At 37.4% G+C, this 18359-nt stretch overlaps 1 protein-coding gene across 1 annotated transcript; it reads right to left on the minus strand.

The window, feature by feature from the left end:
- Positions 1-1475: 1475 nt before the first annotated feature.
- On the minus strand, positions 1476-18058 carry LOC140150278 (sphingomyelin phosphodiesterase-like). The gene is made up of 12 exons (XM_072172282.1): positions 17830-18058; positions 17368-17532; positions 17023-17146; positions 16403-16506; positions 15834-16003; positions 14667-14786; positions 14256-14336; positions 8759-8926; positions 6092-6284; positions 5313-5408; positions 4939-5033; positions 1476-1665 (listed from the first exon to the last, which is right to left on the minus strand). The coding sequence occupies exons 1-12, from the start codon at positions 18016-18018 to the stop codon at positions 1524-1526; spliced, it is 1647 nt and encodes a 548-aa protein (XP_072028383.1). The 5' UTR covers positions 18019-18058; the 3' UTR covers positions 1476-1523.
- Positions 18059-18359: the final 301 nt, after the last annotated feature.

The following is an 18359-nucleotide window of genomic DNA, read 5'->3' on the forward strand; positions in this document are numbered from 1 at the left end:
ATAAACCACACACTTTCCTTGATTAAACCCTTTATTTTTCAAAAGTCACTCTCCAGCAATGAATGTGTTACAAGTGGACTTTTATACATACTGGATTTCAATCAATGTGTTACAAGACTCAACTCATGGACTTGGGTGATTCTTTCATACATGCTATTTTTCACATGCTCAATAGACACAGAGGATGAATTTGAGTTGATCTTTCATGCATATGACAGGCCTATGTATAGCAACAATTTCCCATGCTTAACTCAATTTGGCCAAAGTATGGACTTGGGTGGGTTTTGTATTCATATATTCAATTACTAACAGTAGTCGCAACCATTGTCAGTTACCTGGTGTTTCTCAGCAATTGGTTCTGAGTGCATTCATGCAGGTATGAAAGGACCAAACAGCTCTTTTTCTTACAATACTTTTCTTTCCACATTGATCATCACCAAATAGCTATTGGTGGAAAGGAACCTCTTACAACTGCTGATAGACCAGGGATTCTCAACTGATGACGCGCGCGTCACTTAATGTAGCACATCGATGCAAGCCAAGTTGCGATTTACCGCATGAAAAAAAAAATAATAAATTTAAAAAAAAGCAATTAAAAAAGAGCTAGAGATAAAGATAGGCCTATCTATATCATGAAATAGCGATAAAATATATCAGCCGTCCTAGGCCATTTACAATGCATAAAACCCATGAGCTTACAGGGAGCCTCTGCCCCAAAGAGCATTTTTCGCTGGAAATCCCATGAGTTGTGGCTGCACGAATGTCTACCAATCTCTAATTTATTTTGACATCATGATTTTAATTATTCCAACATGTCGACATGAAAAAAAAATCATCTCGACAGCAGCATTTAATACTGAAACATGATATCAATATTTATTGATATTTATTTTTATATCAATGTTGATATAAACTTTTGTAACACATACACGAGGCCCACCAATTTGGTACTTATCAAAGGTTAAAGAATGACTACCCTATTTGTTCCATTAACCATCTATGCCCCTATAAGCACCCACCCAGTGACTTTACAACAAGCAAACTGTAGTATTACTTTATCAACTGCCCATGCAAATCTGAATCATAGTCTGAAACATATGACACACTGATGATGAATATTTTTTGCCTTTTTTACATATTGTCGGCATAAGCAATGTAAAAAATAAGCGCCCACCCAAAATGACTTTGTTAAGCGCCCTGAGCGGTTAATGGAACGAATACGGCAATTTAGAAATGTAAGCACCACTGAGCTTAAAACAAATATCTTTACAGCAGTATGCAGATTGATATTAGACTCTATCATATTGACATAAGTTTAAAAAGTTACCTTTTCAGAGTCTGTTTTGAGCAGAGGAATAGCTTGCGATGGTATCACATTGTGTGCATTCAGTGTATTGTTTACACACCTCCAGTCACATGACCAGATGAAAAAAGGTACCTTTTAAAGCTTAAATTTCTTGACATTTTACAGTGTTTTGTGAAATGATAACAACTTTATAAAAGTCTTTTCCGTTGATCTCAGATCAGCAAACCATGTACTGTAGGCCATATTCTTCTTCATCGCATAGGGTTTTGTCATGTGAACGACCTTTTTTAAGACTGCATATCATCTTTGCCTTGCATTTAGTATCACATGCTGATGTAACGTAAGACTTGAAGTAGTACCTGTACAAATGTTAACAATAATTATTGATTCAATAAATTTGGAGTCACATACAGAGCTATAAAATTAATACCATTTTAAACAAAATTGTTTCACTTACAGAGCTGTAACTTACACAATGTTACTCAAAAGATTAGCATGTCGAATTCACCAACATTAAAACTCTCAAGTGTCTTCTTTATAATAAATACCCTTTGAGGAAAATTAATTTAGCAATAAGTTATAGTTTGAGGCTAAATCCAAAACCAGTATTGTATAGCTCTGTATAAGAAACACTTATCCGTTTTCGTATAAAACAGTATGTGATGTGACCAACAAAAATTTATCAGTTTTTACTTTGACTCATTTTGAAACGTTTTTGTTCTTTAGGATATCTATAATGGAAATAAAAAGTAAAATTGTGTCAACATTTCTTTGCTTGAATAAATTAGGAGATGATAACTCATTTTGAAATGTTATTGTTCTTTAACCCTAACACGCCTGAGTACTACAAAATACTACTTGATATATGCGCTGTTCCTGCGTGCATCCCACAAGGTGTGATGACGCAATTGCCCTAAGTGATATATAGGCACGGTTTCGCAGGCCAGCGAAGCCCAAGACCCATGGCAAAGTGTCGCCGAGCCAGTGGTTGGCATGCGAGGGGTCTCGGGCTCGAACCCCACCCAGAGCAAACAACTTCTTTCTATGTTTTCTCTCTTTATTCCTTCCTTCTTTCCCTTCCCCCAAAAGCCCCTGGCGGGTTAGGGTTAGGTAACCACTATCGAAACTCAATATAGGCTCAGTTAATGGACAAATGAGTCATAGTAAGAAGTGATGAAAATTACCATCTTCATTCTTCAACATATATCACTTCCAAACTAGAGGTGAACAAAAGTTATTATTATTTGTCAAGGGAAAGATGTTTATACATTTATATACTTTTTATTTCTATTAGTAGGGATGTCCACTGTCAATACAATGTGCTACTAGAACGATTTCCCATTTACTGTTGTGTACATCCACCCATGTATTGTCAATGGAAACAAAAATCAATATAGGAAGTCCCATGGTATGCAATACTTGCATTGGCCCGATTTAGACCTGAAACAGGTTGTTTCAACAAATTCCTGATTCCACCAGAAAACATTAACCAAACTCTTTCCTGATTAGTCAGTAAATAGAGAAGACCTTCCTTTATCAAGGGATCAACTTTTTTTTAAAGAAAAATTTAATGAGATGAGAACTACAACAGGTTGACGTGACATTATTCTGTGCATCAGGTCTGAAACGCAATTATCTCCGAATTTGGATTGATTCAGACAAGCAATCTTACGTACTCATAAAATTTAACCATTTTTGAAGACAAAATGTGCAGGATGTTAAGAAATTAAAGAACGTTTAAGGGCAGAGTAATGGGAGAGAACATGGACCTTTTCGAACTTCATTATTTCAGAATTGTATGTCCAAAGTATATAAGACTATACATTTTTGGAAAGGAAATGAGTCAAGGAATCCAGTGGTGACGTCAGATTTGTTCAAAAATCTCAAGTTTTTGAAAAAATCACAAAAATTCACTTTTTTACCCCAATTTTTGTGTGAAAACTTAGAAAAAAATCCGTTCGGAGTAAAAAAAATTCAGTTAGCTTTTCATGAAGAAGAGACATGAACTTAGGGAAGGTTTTTGTATTTTTTTGAAATTCGTTTCTTTTTTCGAAATATTGAAAAAAACATGTGAAAAAAGCCATTTTGTCATTCTATTAAGCTAAAAATTGCACATAATGGTGTATAGTTTTGTTTAAAACAAATATTTTGAAAAAATGAAAAAACCTTCCCTAGACTTTGATGAACTCTAAAGGATAGTGCAAAAGTTTACCCTTTGCTTGCATATTTTTCGAGTTATCTTGTCACAAAAATCGCGCATAATATTGTCAAAAGTGAACTCGGAGAAATAGACGTTTTAGTAAAAAATGTCAAAATTATGCACAAAACGCCCTTAAATTTTAAAACGGTAAGACTTTCACACTTGTAAAAGCTGTATCTGGTGCATGGTCTAAATATGCATCTTTTTGCACCAATGAATCTATAATCTCTGCTTTCAGTGCGCCAAAATTCAAAATAATTAAAAAATCTAAGTGGCATTTTGACTGCAAATTTGTGTTTTGTTTACACCACATTTGCTGGCGTTAACAACATACCGAATGCGCCTTGACTGCGTTGGACATACGCCAAGGTTATGCCACACACGCTGACGCGAATCGCTGCAGTAATCACAATATTTCGCATTCGCGAATTTCTGACTCATTATTTCCCGCCAATTTACTAAGCTGTCTTGAGCCATGTGACTTTTTAGAGTTGAAAAGAGTGAAATAAATCAAGCAAAAATACGAATAAATATTAGCAAGTTGTATTTTATCAGTTTCAAGTGAAAGAATACATCTTAGTGTTGATAAATATCAAAAAATCTCAAATTCGGTCGTGGACGAATGTGTCTTCCATTACTCTGGCCTTAAGCCTATCAAAACCCATTACAAATTATGCACTTCTGACTACCATGTCCATTTCATACGCTATTCATCATGGCTTCCATGCACACACAGTATATTGCTCAATGTAGTAAAGATAACCTTTGAGTAGGAGCAAATTTCTCAAATTTGGTAGTGAATAATGTTACCAAACTTATGCCATGATAAAATATAATCATTTTTGAAGATAAAATGTGCTGACCGTAAAATTTTGAACAATGTTTAAGACTGCTGCTATTCAATTGAAATAATGCACTTATTGTTCATCTCCTCTATGGAGATATTTTCCATGGCAGCTATCTATGATAATGCTTGAGGTTCCACCAAACAAACCATGGGTTTTGAGGTCTTGTATTTTTTGTTGTATGTCAACAAAATCACTTAAATTTTCAGGATGATCTTATTTCATGTTGTTATAAGCAAATATAATGTTCCAGATAACGCTAGTTAATAAATACATTAAGAAAAAGTACCTTAAAATTGCACTTTCTGTTAGTATTCCTTTTTGGACTTAAACTTTTTAACATGTTCAAGCAGCCCTATATAAAACCGTGACACTTTCGAAAGGCCATATCTCTGGAATGAAACGTCCGATTAAGATTATTTAAACGCCAAAATGTTTCTTTCATCAATTCCCAGCCAATAAGTTAGGTCTGAATCAATTTAAAAGTGCTTCAATTTTTAGTGGACATACCTACTATTAGGGACCATATTTCTGAATCGGGTAATAAAAAGTATAATATTTTATCTAGAAGCAGTAGTGAATCTTACTGGTAATATTTCTGGAAAAGTGCATTGTCATTTTCTAACTTGTTAACAACGTTATTCCATTCACTTGGTAGCAATGATGACATGCCATAAGCCATCTGAGGAACAAGATATGAAAAATATGTTGAAAATGGCAGTTAATATTGTAATGCAATGAAATTCAATAAATCATGAAGAGCATTTTTTAATGCACAAAAAGTCACTTGTTTAACTGGTTACATGTTATTTCTATTTATAATTTATGAAATACTTAATCGTGCAGAAGTTTGTAGAATTTTGAATGATTGAATGACAGTTGATTAATTCAGATCTAGAAGTTATAAATTATATTTATTTATACTCTTCAAAAAAAAGTTAGTAAGGAAGAATCAATTCACCTTTGCAGAGTACTCCAATTTCCACACAGGTTTATCTGTTAAATTTGCTTCAGTAATGTACAATATATAGGTTTGGTGATCTAATATCATCTGTAAAATAAGTATACAATATTTCAATGATTAGCATTCTAAGACAGATACTGCCTTTTGAAATTTGATGAAGAGCTTTCTCCTCAAGAAGAGCTAAGAAGGGCTTTAGAGTAATTGTTTGGACCAGTGACCAGTAAAGTTTTTAAGAGTTAGTGAATGATAATCATCAGAAAACAAACAAGTAAAAGTAAAGAATATGGTTTGTGGATGATAATGTTTTTCATTATTTTATTCTCTTAATCCAGAAAAGGAGCCAAATTCAAACCAAGTATTATTGGAATGATCGTCAGTTGATGATTCCATCACCTATCTTTTCTATTATTCCAGCAAGACAAGCATAATGCAACAATATATTGATAATGTTTCCTATCAATATTCTAGCTGTCTTTTGCACATTTCCGCTAACTTAACCCTCTCCACGCAGGTGTCGACTGCAGATGACAGGTGTCGACTGCAGACGACAAGTTTCAAATTTTCTTTAAAAAAAAAAAATCAGAATTGTACATGGTCATGAATATTTGGAATCGGCATGAAAAATGCATCAAAATGAGTACAAACAAATCCAGTATTGGTTCAGTGGTTCTTAAGGTAGCTCTTGATATTTTGAGAAAATATCTCAAAACTTGGGATTTCTTACGTTGAAGCCTATGGCTATACTAGCACATATTAAAACATATCCAGAAGCTTACCCACGATGTTCCTGTGTAGTTGCCATCAACCTCATAAACTCTATAGCTAGGGTTCACCTGCCCATTTGGCGTAACACTTCCAGCGATGTAATCTACACTCAGGGGTCGAGACATTGTCTTTTCATCATAGAATATTTCAAAGGTATCTTTGTGTTTGTGCCCGAAAAACTGACCAGTAATAGTATTTTCATATCTGCAAATTCAGGTAAACAAAAGTTAGTCCATTGGCAAAATACAGTGCCAGTAACTTCTATATGGTTAAATCAAAAACCTGAATTCGTAAAATTTGTATGAAGACCTAAGTTGTAATAGCTAAAAAACCATTCAGTACTTGGATGTTTGAATTGTTCATGAAATAGAAAGTGCCCCTCAATTAATGCGAATTGGTTTTTTTTCAAAGATCTGCTATAATGTATATTGCTGATAGTGTGTGATTTTTTTTAGCCCTTTTTATTGCCACCATGCATCATGTTTGCCTAACAGTTGCTATCAGCAATTTACTTTATTGATAATGATGGACTAAGCGTCTAACTTCTTCACAAGTGTTAGAAAGTGATCCTTGATAATGACATCTTTCATACAAATTGACAAGCGTGCCCATCCTGAATCCCTGGGAGGTCTATCATGAGTTGCAGAAAGTTAAGGCGTACAAATCTTGTGGCCCTGACGGCATCCCACCCAAGATCATAAGGGAGTTTGCGTATATATGAGTTGAGCGGTCCCATGACTGAAATACTTAACTCCTCTTTTGCTGAAGGCATTGTCCCCCATCAGTGGAGGTCTGCAATTGTTATCCCGGTTCCAAAACAATATCCCCTTGTATTGACAAACTTAGACCCATATCATTAACTGATATATTTGCTAAAATTGCTGAGGGTTTCATCTCAAAATGGATTCTTGAGGATATTGCTGACAATATTGACATAAACCAGTTTGGTAACATCAGTGGCATTTCTACATCTCATTATCTGATTAATCTTATTCATACAATGTTCCTTGGTTCTGATTCACCTCAAAATATAGGCACTGTGGTCCTTACTGACTTCTCCAAGGCCTTTGACCTTGTTAATCATAATATTGCGATTGACAAGTTATTGGCCTTGGGTGTCAGGGGGGCTATAGTGCCTTGGGCCATCAATTTTCTCAGTGACCGTCGTCAATGTGTAAGATATAATAAAACATTGTCCGATTATGCTCAGTTGCATGCAGGTGTTCCTCAGGGCACCAAAATTAGTCCTATCACCTTCCAGGCGGTCATCAATGATCATGCGGCTCAGGGCTGCTGCTCTCATTACTGGAAATATGTTGATGATCTTACCTTTGCGGAGAACCGCAACTGTAATGAGGGCAGCAGTCTTCAGGCTGATCTTGATGAGTTCCTGGATTGGTCCTTGAGAAATCAACTTAAATTAAATCCTGACAAATGCCAAGCTATTTACATCTGTTACATGAGAAATCCACCTCCACTCAGTGGCCTTAAAATTGGTAACACTTCTCTGAAGTATGTTCATCATGCCAAAGTTCTTGGTATTTACATCCAGGCGGATCTCAAATGGGATACTCAAGTTAATCATATATGCCAAAATATACCAAAAGATTGTTTATTCTTAGTAAGTTAAAACGTTTTGGTTTCAACACCACTGAATTGATCACCATTTATTCCAGGCGGCATAGGACACGCAACACGGACGTACGAGGCTGGCGAAGATACAGGGCTGACAGCCCCATTCACAATACACGGTTAGCGATTATAAATGGACAATTAACATATTTGCAGTGGGGTACTTTGCAGAACCCCAGCGGTTTTAGAGTAAGATAATTTTGCTTTGACACCACATAACAAATTTAGAATTGTTTGTGAAGATTTCATGATTATGTGTTAATCCAATGGCGACGTATAAAATAGCGATATCGCATCCACCATCATCTGATTTATTCTTGTTATGTTCGCCCTCTCCTGGAATATGCCGATGTGATCTGGCATTCTTCTCTTACTGCTAAACAAGCCTTGATGATTGAACGTATCCAGAAGAGGGCCTGCAAGATTATATTAGGTTATAACAAGTTCATTTCTTACAAACATGCTCTCAGTACTTGCAACTTGGACCCCCTTTCCACTAGGAGGGAAAGTCACTGCCTTACTTTTGCTCAGTCGATTCCATCATGAGAACGCACTAGCGGGCTTCTCCCTCGTAGAAGGAAGGAGGTCCATGGTAGGAGTCTCAGGAATGATGATGAATTTTCCAGGCTGACAATGCGCACTGAAAGATTCGCCAACAGCCCGGTACCCTACTATATCCATCTTCTCAATAAGTAGGTTGTCTCGCCTCTGGCTTCCATCCTCTTCATTCTCCTCAGACTCCATCCAAAGTTGTTGCTGTTTTTTTGATTGCTCACATTTTGATATGTCTCATCTAATTGGTCTGTTTTTGTATAATCTTGTATTTATGTATATTTATATTTATATTGTATTTTTGTAAAACGGTACTCAATTCAGCCTTTGGCTGCGATGCATCTGTTTAATAAAACCTAAACCTAAACTTAAACAATCATATGACATGTTGTTCCTCTGAATGACTAAAAAGATCATATATTTCAAATATGGTAGATTTTTAACATTGGATGTCTATCCATGATGATTTTTAATAAAATTATTTAGGATACTACCTATTAACAATTCTATAATAATTCCAACTCCATGCTTTGAGACATGTTCCCCCTGGTGGTATATGTCCTAGGATGTGAACTTTCTCTTTGTTATCTTCAGCCTTTTGTAGGACATTGATTAACCATTGTAATTGACCTGCTGGATCTGTCTCATTGATATAAAGCCACCTGCACAGATGAAATAAAGTTATCGAATAAAAGCAATCTTGGTTTTATTTTCAAGTAAGTAAGTATTTAACAGACTGGCATTTACTTTAACAATTTATGTTGAAACTACTCACCTGCCTATGATAAAGTCTAAATTACGTGTTTCAATAGTCGCCTGTTTTTACAAATCATAAATTTAGTGTTATCTTTATAAATACACACGTTCTGATATATTTGTCCAAAATGTCATCGAAGGACAAAACATGAATGTTATGTGTGTCACCAGTCACAGGTAAAACTACACAGAACAGTGTAACAGGAATTTCGCATGTCTCCCACCCAGTCACTGGTAAAATAAAACTGTTCATTGTATTACAAAACGTGAATGTTATGTAAATTATGTCACCAGTCACTGGTAAAACTATACTGTCCATTGTATTACAAAACGTGAATGTTATGTGTGTCACCAGTCACTGGTAAAACTACACTGTCCATTGTATTACAAAACGTGAATGTTATGTGTGTCACCAGTCACTGGTAAAACTATACTGTCCATTGTATTACAAAACGTGAATGTTATGTGTGTCACCAGTCACTGGTAAAACTACACTGTCCATTGTATTACAAAACGTGAATGTTATGTGCGTCATCAGTCACTGGTAAAACTACACTGTCCATTGTATTACAAAACGTGAATGTTATGTGTGTCACCAGTCACTGGTTAAACTACACTGTTCATTGTATTACAAATTGTGAATGTTATGTGTGTCACCAGTCACTGGTAAAACTATACTGTCCATTGTATTACAAAACGTGAATGTTATGTGTGTCACCAGTCACTGGTAAAACTATACTGTCCATTGTATTACAAAACGTGAATGTTATATGTGTCACCAGTCACTGGTAAAACTACACTGTCCATTGTATTACAAAACGTGAATGTTATGTGCGTCATCAGTCACTGGTAAAACTACACTGTCCATTGTATTACAAAACGTGAATGTTATGTGTGTCACCAGTCACTGGTAAAATAACACTGTTCAATGTATTACAAAACGTGAATGTTATGTGTGTCACCAGTCACTGGTAAAACTACACTGTCCATTGTTAACATAGTTCGTTTTATGCAAATCCAAGAAAAATGAAGATGTTAAACTCACATTTTTAGTGACGTTTCACCACTACACTAGTGGTTTCTTCAGACTGGCAACCCATCACATCTGACTGCTTCCTTTTATAGGCAACAGGAACCTCTATAGAGGGCGTGATGAGTTGGTCAAAGATGTTGTTGAGTGAGTAGGCCCCCCTCGTCCTTGTTTAGAGTGTCTTTTCCTTTTCGGCGTATCCAGATGGCTTCTTTCAGCCACCTAGTGGTCTTGTCAGCTTCTCTGTCGATGACTTTTGAGTCCTCCCAATTGATGGAATGATTGGTGGAGACAACGTGATCAGTGATAGCTGACTTGTGAATGTCTGTGATAGATGACGTGCGGCTGGCTCTTGTGTAGGGCTTCGTTTCAAATTTTTTCACCTCTTTTTGGTGTTCTTTGAGGCGAACGCCGAATGGGCGGCCGGTTTCTCCGATGTAGGTCCCGATGTAACTCACTCGTCCATTGTTGATGAGCATATCGTTGCGTGTGAGAGAGCGTGTTGGAAGCTTCCCAAACCTGAAGCAGCACAATTACGTGCCGAAATAGTTGGAACTTTAAAATCCGCGAAATTGCCACCCTCAAATATCAGTAAAGATGAGCGAGTCGCGATTAATCAGCTACAAAAGAGGAGTCCATCATGGTCCTGGGAGCTGATAAAGGACGGGCAACGGTTGTCATGGACAAAACGGAGTACCAACAAAAAATGTGTGCCCTCCTCAGTGATTCTAAGACCTATGAAAAATTAGATCGCGACCCCACACCAAAACACAAAAGAGAGCTGGTTTCAATCCTTCATAGGCTCGAAAAAGACGATAAGATCAAGAAAGCGGACAAACAATTCCTGTATCCCACCTCGGAAAACGTACCTCGAATTTATGGTAGTCCCAAAATTCACAAAGACGGTACCCCGCTTCGTCCTATAGTGGACTTTACAGGTTCCATAGGTTATAATGTGGCCAAATCTCTTGCTGATATTTTGAGCCCTATTGTTGGCCAATCTGGGCACCATGTTCTAAACTCAAAAAGTCTTGCTGAAGATCTCAAAGATGTTACCCTTGAGGAAGATGAGATTCTTAACTCGCACGATGTGGTGGCGCTTTTTACCAGTACACCCATTGATCTCACTCTTCATATACTCAGAGAAAGACTTAACGAGGACAAAGATCTCAAAAACAGAACACTCCTCTCTACTGATGACATTATAGAACTGACTAAATTTTGCCTAGCTACGGTTGCGTACTTCAGCTACTCCGGTCAGATTTACCGCCAATGTTTCGGCATGGCCATGGGTATCCCCTCAGCCCCCTTGCTTGTAATATCTTTATGGAGTGGCTTGAGCAGAAAGCTATTTCCACAGCCCCGGATAGCTGTCGCCCACGTCTCTGGAAGAGATACGTTGATGACGTGTTAGAAATTATACGCAGAGGACAAGTTGACAATCTAACTGATCACTTAAATTCAATTGATCCCACCGGCAGCATTAAATTTACCTATGAACAAGAGCAGGACGGTTCTATTCCTTTCCTTGATACCCTGATCACAAGAAAACCAGACGGGTCAGTGAAACTTACCATATACAGGAAGAAAACCCACACCGATCAGTACCTTCAGTTCTCCTCCCACCACCCTCTCCATCAAAAGTTAGGAGTTGTCAGAACTTTACTAGACCGGAGTGAATCGCTAGTCACCGAGGAAACGGACAGACAGAAAGAGGAGACCAATATACGCGAAGCGTTATCTGGCTGTGGTTACCCAGATTGGAAAAAAAAAAAGTCAAACAAAATAGAGCCACTCCAAAAACAAAGACTACCTCAAAGAATAAAGATGACAGTGAAAAGTCTAAAGGTATGGTTGTAGTTCCCTATGTAGAGGGGCTCACCGAGCGAATATCAAGAGTTTTCAAAAAACATGGCTTCTCTACCGCTATGAAACCTCACCGCACCATCCGCAGTATGCTTGTTCACCCTAAGGACAAATTACTCCCTCAACAAAAAGCAGAGGCGATATATGAAATTCCCTGCGGAGATTGTGCTGGGACCTACATCGGAGAAACCGGCCGCCCATTCGGCGTTCGCCTCAAAGAACACCAAAAAGAGGTGAAAAAATTTGAAACGAAGCCCTACACAAGAGCCAGCCGCACGTCATCTATCACAGACATTCACAAGTCAGCTATCACTGATCACGTTGTCTCCACCAATCATTCCATCAATTGGGAGGACTCAAAAGTCATCGACAGAGAAGCTGACAAGACCACTAGGTGGCTGAAAGAAGCCATCTGGATACGCCGAAAAGGAAAAGACACTCTAAACAAGGACGAGGGGGCCTACTCACTCAACAACATCTTTGACCAACTCATCACGCCCTCTATAGAGGTTCCTGTTGCCTATAAAAGGAAGCAGTCAGATGTGATGGGTTGCCAGTCTGAAGAAACCACTAGTGTAGTGGTGAAACGTCACTAAAAATGTGAGTTTAACATCTTCATTTTTCTTGGATTTGCATAAAACGAACTATGTTAACAGTGAAATCTAACAATCCAAATGAACTTGTTCAAAGATTACACTGTCCATTGTATTACAAAACGTGAATGTTATGTGTGTCACCAGTCACTGGTAAAACTACACTGTCCATTGTATTACAAAACGTGAATGTTATGTGTGTCACCCAGTCACTGGTAAGACTACTTTGTTAAATGAATAACGAAAGGAAATGTTATGTGTGTCACCAGTCACTGGTAAAACCACACTGTTCATTGTATTATAAAACGTGAATGTTATGTGTGTCATCAGTCACATATCATATCATTTTATCATTTTATTTGCCAGTAAAAACACATACATATAAATATTGCACAATGTCAAAATTACACACATATAAATTGCACATGCAAAAAATATAAAATGGAAACCATGGAAGGTCAAATAGCAAGACATTGAATCGACCCATGTTGGAGAAACTAGAAAGATGGCATGCCTTAACCAGGAACAAAAACAAAGGACAGGACAACAACAACAACAACAAAACCGCATTTTTATAGCGCCTTACGCATACACCTCAAGGCGCTGAACAAAAGTAAGACAAAACCAATACATTACTAAAAACCCCTTAATACCTTAATCGTACAGATTACACAAAAATATATATGAAAATACATACTGGCATTAATTAAAAGTACACAAGATAATATGTTAAAAACCTGCAGCAGAATATATACAAAGCAGGCTCCAATGCACAAAGTCAATGTTCAAATAATGCAGATTGCACAAAAGATAAATTAAAATAAATCATTGTCGAACAGAAATGTCTTCAGAGCCGATTTGAACTGAGATATCAAGTCTATTGCACGGATGTGAGTGGGCAGCTGATTCCATAATTTTGGTGCTGAAACCGAAAAGGCACGATTGCCATATGTATACGTGCGTACGGAACCGAGTGGGGGTGGTTTTAGCAGACGTTGACTTGAAGAACGTAGTGAGCGCGTCGGTGTGTAGATGGTAACCAGATCAGTAAGATAAAGAGGTGCAAGTCCGTGGATGATCTTGAATGTCAGAAGAAGAGTTTTAAACATGATCCGTTTGCGTACCGGCAACCAATGGAGTTGGCGAAGAATGGGACTCATGTGGACGCGACCCCTAACACAGGTGACTAGCCGAGCTGCGGCGTTTTGGATTCTCTGTAACCTATCAAGTTCGAATTGAGGAAGTCCGTATAACAAGCTGTTGCAGCTATCTAAACGCGAAGTTACAAATGAGTGAACAAGCGTTTCAACAGACGCCTGATCGAGGTGTTTTCTTAACTTGCCGATGTTGTAGAGAGCAAAGGAGGCACTACGGCAGATGCTGCTTACATGCTGGGACAGAGTCATGTGATCATCAATGATGACGCCCAGATTCCGTGCAGTAGAAGAAGCAGGTACATTTGCATCACCCACACACACTGTGACGCTGTCGGTATCATGAATACAGGAGAACCCCTGGCAGGGATACATGAATACAGGAGAACCCCTGGCAGGGATAGCCAGATAGTGACACATTTAGAAGTCGCTTTCAAAGTTGCTAAACCTAATTGGTTCCCACAGGAACACAGACAAGCAACACAGGGGAACGGGGCAAAGGATGCAACATGCCTATATACTCTCCATAAGAGGCTGCATAATAAGCACAACCATAATAAGCCCAATTGAATAGTCCGGTTAATGTACTTACCAATTCCCTTTCCCGCACATATTCATGTTCAAAGAAACAACACGCAGTCCAGGCATGGCCAAGGTGCTGTAGTAGCCTCCTCTGAAATGAAAAGTCAACGGATTTGTTATTATTGGGAAGCAGAACTGTGTCTTAATTATTTCTGAATCAAAATTTAAAGAAATTGGTTGGTCTCAGAGTACCGGCGAAACATGTTTTCAGAGTTCTCTTGGACTAAAACGTATTTTTGTCAGCGAGGAACTTATTTCTTCCTTGAAGAGTAAAGAAAACGTAAGTGATGGTGTTGAACATGGAATGAAAGTACAAAGTACATTGTATATTTATTCATCCAATCATCCGATTCATTTTAAATTTATTTTTATAGTAAAACTTTTGCAATAAATTGTAATAAAACATTACTTGGGTCATTACCGCATGATGTCATCTTGTGCATCTGATGGCAGCCATTTTGCAGAAGAAATCCACTCAGTAACCATGGTTTGATATAACCATTCCCCGGAATTCTTACCGGTTACATAAGGTGGCGGAAATCTGTAACATTAGTCATAGCGACATGTATTGAAGTTCATGTTTCTTGAAGCAATCAATAATTGATATTTTTAAGATATCAAGTAAGCTGTAAATTTAATATTTGAGGCCCTGGAAAAAAACACCTTCCATGCAAGAAATATTGTTTAATCTAACTTAGTAATGACTTTAAAATTACCAAGCAACGCCCTGGTCAACAAACAGGCATGATAAAAATGTTAATGTGTTTATTGAAAGTATAAATTATAATACATGTAAATTAACAATAAGATGTTAAGAGAAACATCCACGATAGTTCCAGTACTTATAAATTGTGACTTCCAAGTTCCATTATTGGAAACAAATCTTTACATATAAAAACATGTGACATGTTACCAGGAAGTTGGTAATTTCGAGACATCCTGGCTGCTGATGCTGAGTTGATGTTCTTTGTTTGCCGCGCAACTGTGCTGGTAGTATGTCCTTCGTGAATGGCCTATTGTGCAATTCATAAAGGAGACATATTATTCGCCGTATGATTTGCCCTGCACAATAAGTAGGTAGGCTGTACTCATCACCTGTTATGTCTGTGTATGTGTGCAATCATAACAAATCATACAATACCGCTCTTTTCGAAGACACTAATCGTACAAGTTCGAGTGACACGTACGTGTACATGGACTATGCATAATGTGAAATTTCCATAAAATTACGATCCAGGTCTTTATGCCTATTCTTTGATAATCAATGGTGCGATGCAGAGTTAAAGCATACGTTTAGTACAGGGCAATATATACATTGTTTTCACCTATCGCTATGGTCATTTATCTTTTTACATCCGCTACTTCTACAACGAATTGGCTTGAACATGTTTGAAACAAAGAACACCAACGAACTGCCAGGACGTCTCGAAACTATACCAACTCGCGTTTTAACGCTCATTTCGTGGTAGCAGGTCAGAAATATGTCAGCAGCAAATGTTAAAGGCGCTGGATATGAAAGGATACAAATAATTATCCATTGTTGGTAGCCCTTGTTTAGCACCCAGTGTAAAATTAATGGAACACTTACGCATTTACTGGAACCCCTTCATGGTTTCCTAATGCAGGGTATACTTTAACTGTTGGTAAATATTTCAACAACAGGTTGGTAATATCTTTGAGCACAGAGATTTGGTCATTTCGAGTTTGATTCCATACATCATGTGCAGGGAAATCCCCAGTCAGGTAGATAATGTGAAACTGGAATGTCATCGGAATGTTGAAAATAATTATGTAGTAGCAACATATTGTGATATATCCTATACAGTGACAGCGAAATAAATGTGTACCAAATCTCTTTGATAACTGAGCTATAAAAATGTCTACATTTATATTTTTTACAACATACGAGTCCCGTTCAAAATCTATCTATACTTTTACCCCCATCACGTCCTTGATCTTCATCTCTTTTAGTATCTTTTTTATCTCAATATTTTATCTGACATTGGATCTCCATGTTTTTCTTCTACATAGTCCTTTTCAGCAAAGAAATAATTTAAACCTTTTCAGTGAAAAATGTTTTGATACTATGAAATAAAACCTCTCTAACGAGCTAAACAAGTAACCAACCGAAATCTTATTTTAAAACGGCAGCCGTACCTCTTGATTCTTTGCTAAGTGTTGTAGTAAGTTTTCAATGAGGCGCAGAGGAGCGTCACAGCCACGGTGGTCTCCCCATTTACCTGCTCCTGGTACTCCTGGAGCTGCAATATGTTGAGGAATGGTTGTCAAAGTAAAATTTGTAATAATTGCAATTAAACTATAATTATTAGAATGCAAAAGGTTATTAAAATGCTAGTGTTTGTATTTCCTTACCTGGTTGCCCATCGTTGGACCTGCAACATATGGGCTCACCACATTCTGCATTGGATCCTTCCAGGTACATACGGAAAAGGCTACTGTTTGTATTTCCTTACCTGGTTGCCCATCGTTGGACCTGCAACATATGGGCTCACCACATTCTGCATTGGATCCTTCCAGGTACTTACGGAAAAGGCTACTGTTTGTATTTCCTTACCTGGTTGCCCATCGTTGGACCTGCAACATATGGACTCACCACATTCTGCATTGGATCCTTCCAGGTACATACGGAAAAGGCTACTGTTTGTATTTCCTTACCTGGTTGCCCATCGTTGGACCTGCAACATATGGGCTCACCACATTCTGCATTGGATCCTTCCAGGTACTTACGGAAAAGGCTACTGTTTGTATTTCCTTACCTGGTTGCCCATCGTTGGACCTGCAACATATGGGCTCACCACATTCTGCATTGGATCCTTCCAGGTACATACGGTCATAATGGATATCACTTAGCTGTACAATTTTCACTACCGGAGACCCTGACTGAAGAAAACAAAATAATACTAATCTTCATCATTTCATGTTCCGCAAATAAGTTCATCACGAAACAGTTATTTCAGAATTCTGAAATAAAATAGTTTTATAAGTTTCGAAGTTTCAGTCCTTACGGATTATATTCATTCATACTATATACTCATGATACTAAGATCGGTAACATCCCAAGTGAATCCAAAATATGTTATTAAAATCCTGTCAGTAATTACCTTGGGTGGTTTTGGTACAACAACAGGTGGTTTCGTTGTATTCAAGAGAGTAATATTCCAGTCACTATTTGGGTCGTATGGTACAGCACATGAATCGCCGAGTATGGAACCACATATTTGATCAGGTGATGCGTAATGTCCAACTAAAACACCGAAGACTTCGTCCTTAAATATGAAGGGAAAGAAATTACGACTCACACTAAAAGAAATTGAACTACTATAGATCAATTCTATTACTGCTTTTGTACCAGTAGCAAAGTATGTAGAAGGAAATAAATATAATATTAAAGCAAATAATTGTACGTCGAAATCCTAGAATCCATTGGTGCATTTCTCGATTGAAGCGCTTAAGGTAAAACATTAAAAATATAATCATACTTTTGAGGAGCTATACATTTCGAAAGCTAATTAATGAGTATCCAAATGGTTTCATCTCCAGAATCTTCAATGAATGTTGCTTACCTTGAATTCCCTCACGCCATATCTGCAAACTCTTTCCGATTCAATTTTAGCAGCAATACAAACAACTGTAGCGATATCAACAATTTCAGCTTCGGTTAAGTTAGATTGTATCAAATCATCTAAACCTTTCACCAATATTTTACACGCATCGCAAGTTAGACTTGAAGAAAATTTAGAATAGGATACCATTTCCCGCGCTTTTGTAATATCATTCGCGATCAAATTTAACCGATTCTGTGGTGCACTGTCAACGATGGATAGAACTAGCAAAACAGGAAATAATTTAAAAAGCATTTTAATAGATATTTATAATAGTATCCGCTCACATCGAGAACATATAATATATATAGTCCAAATAAACACCAAGTACAGTATCCATCGGGTCAATCTATTAAAAAATAAAGTTCAGGCAACTTTTAGATCACATAGGAAGGATTGGACGTCGTTATCACGTGATTTATCATATGATTATCATCACTCCCCTTTGATACAAAGATAACGACCAAAGTATTTGGTTATCGTGCTTAGAG

Source organism: Amphiura filiformis, chromosome 4, assembly GCF_039555335.1.
Source record: "Amphiura filiformis chromosome 4, Afil_fr2py, whole genome shotgun sequence".
In the NCBI taxonomy this organism is placed as follows: Eukaryota; Metazoa; Echinodermata; class Ophiuroidea; order Amphilepidida; family Amphiuridae; genus Amphiura; species Amphiura filiformis.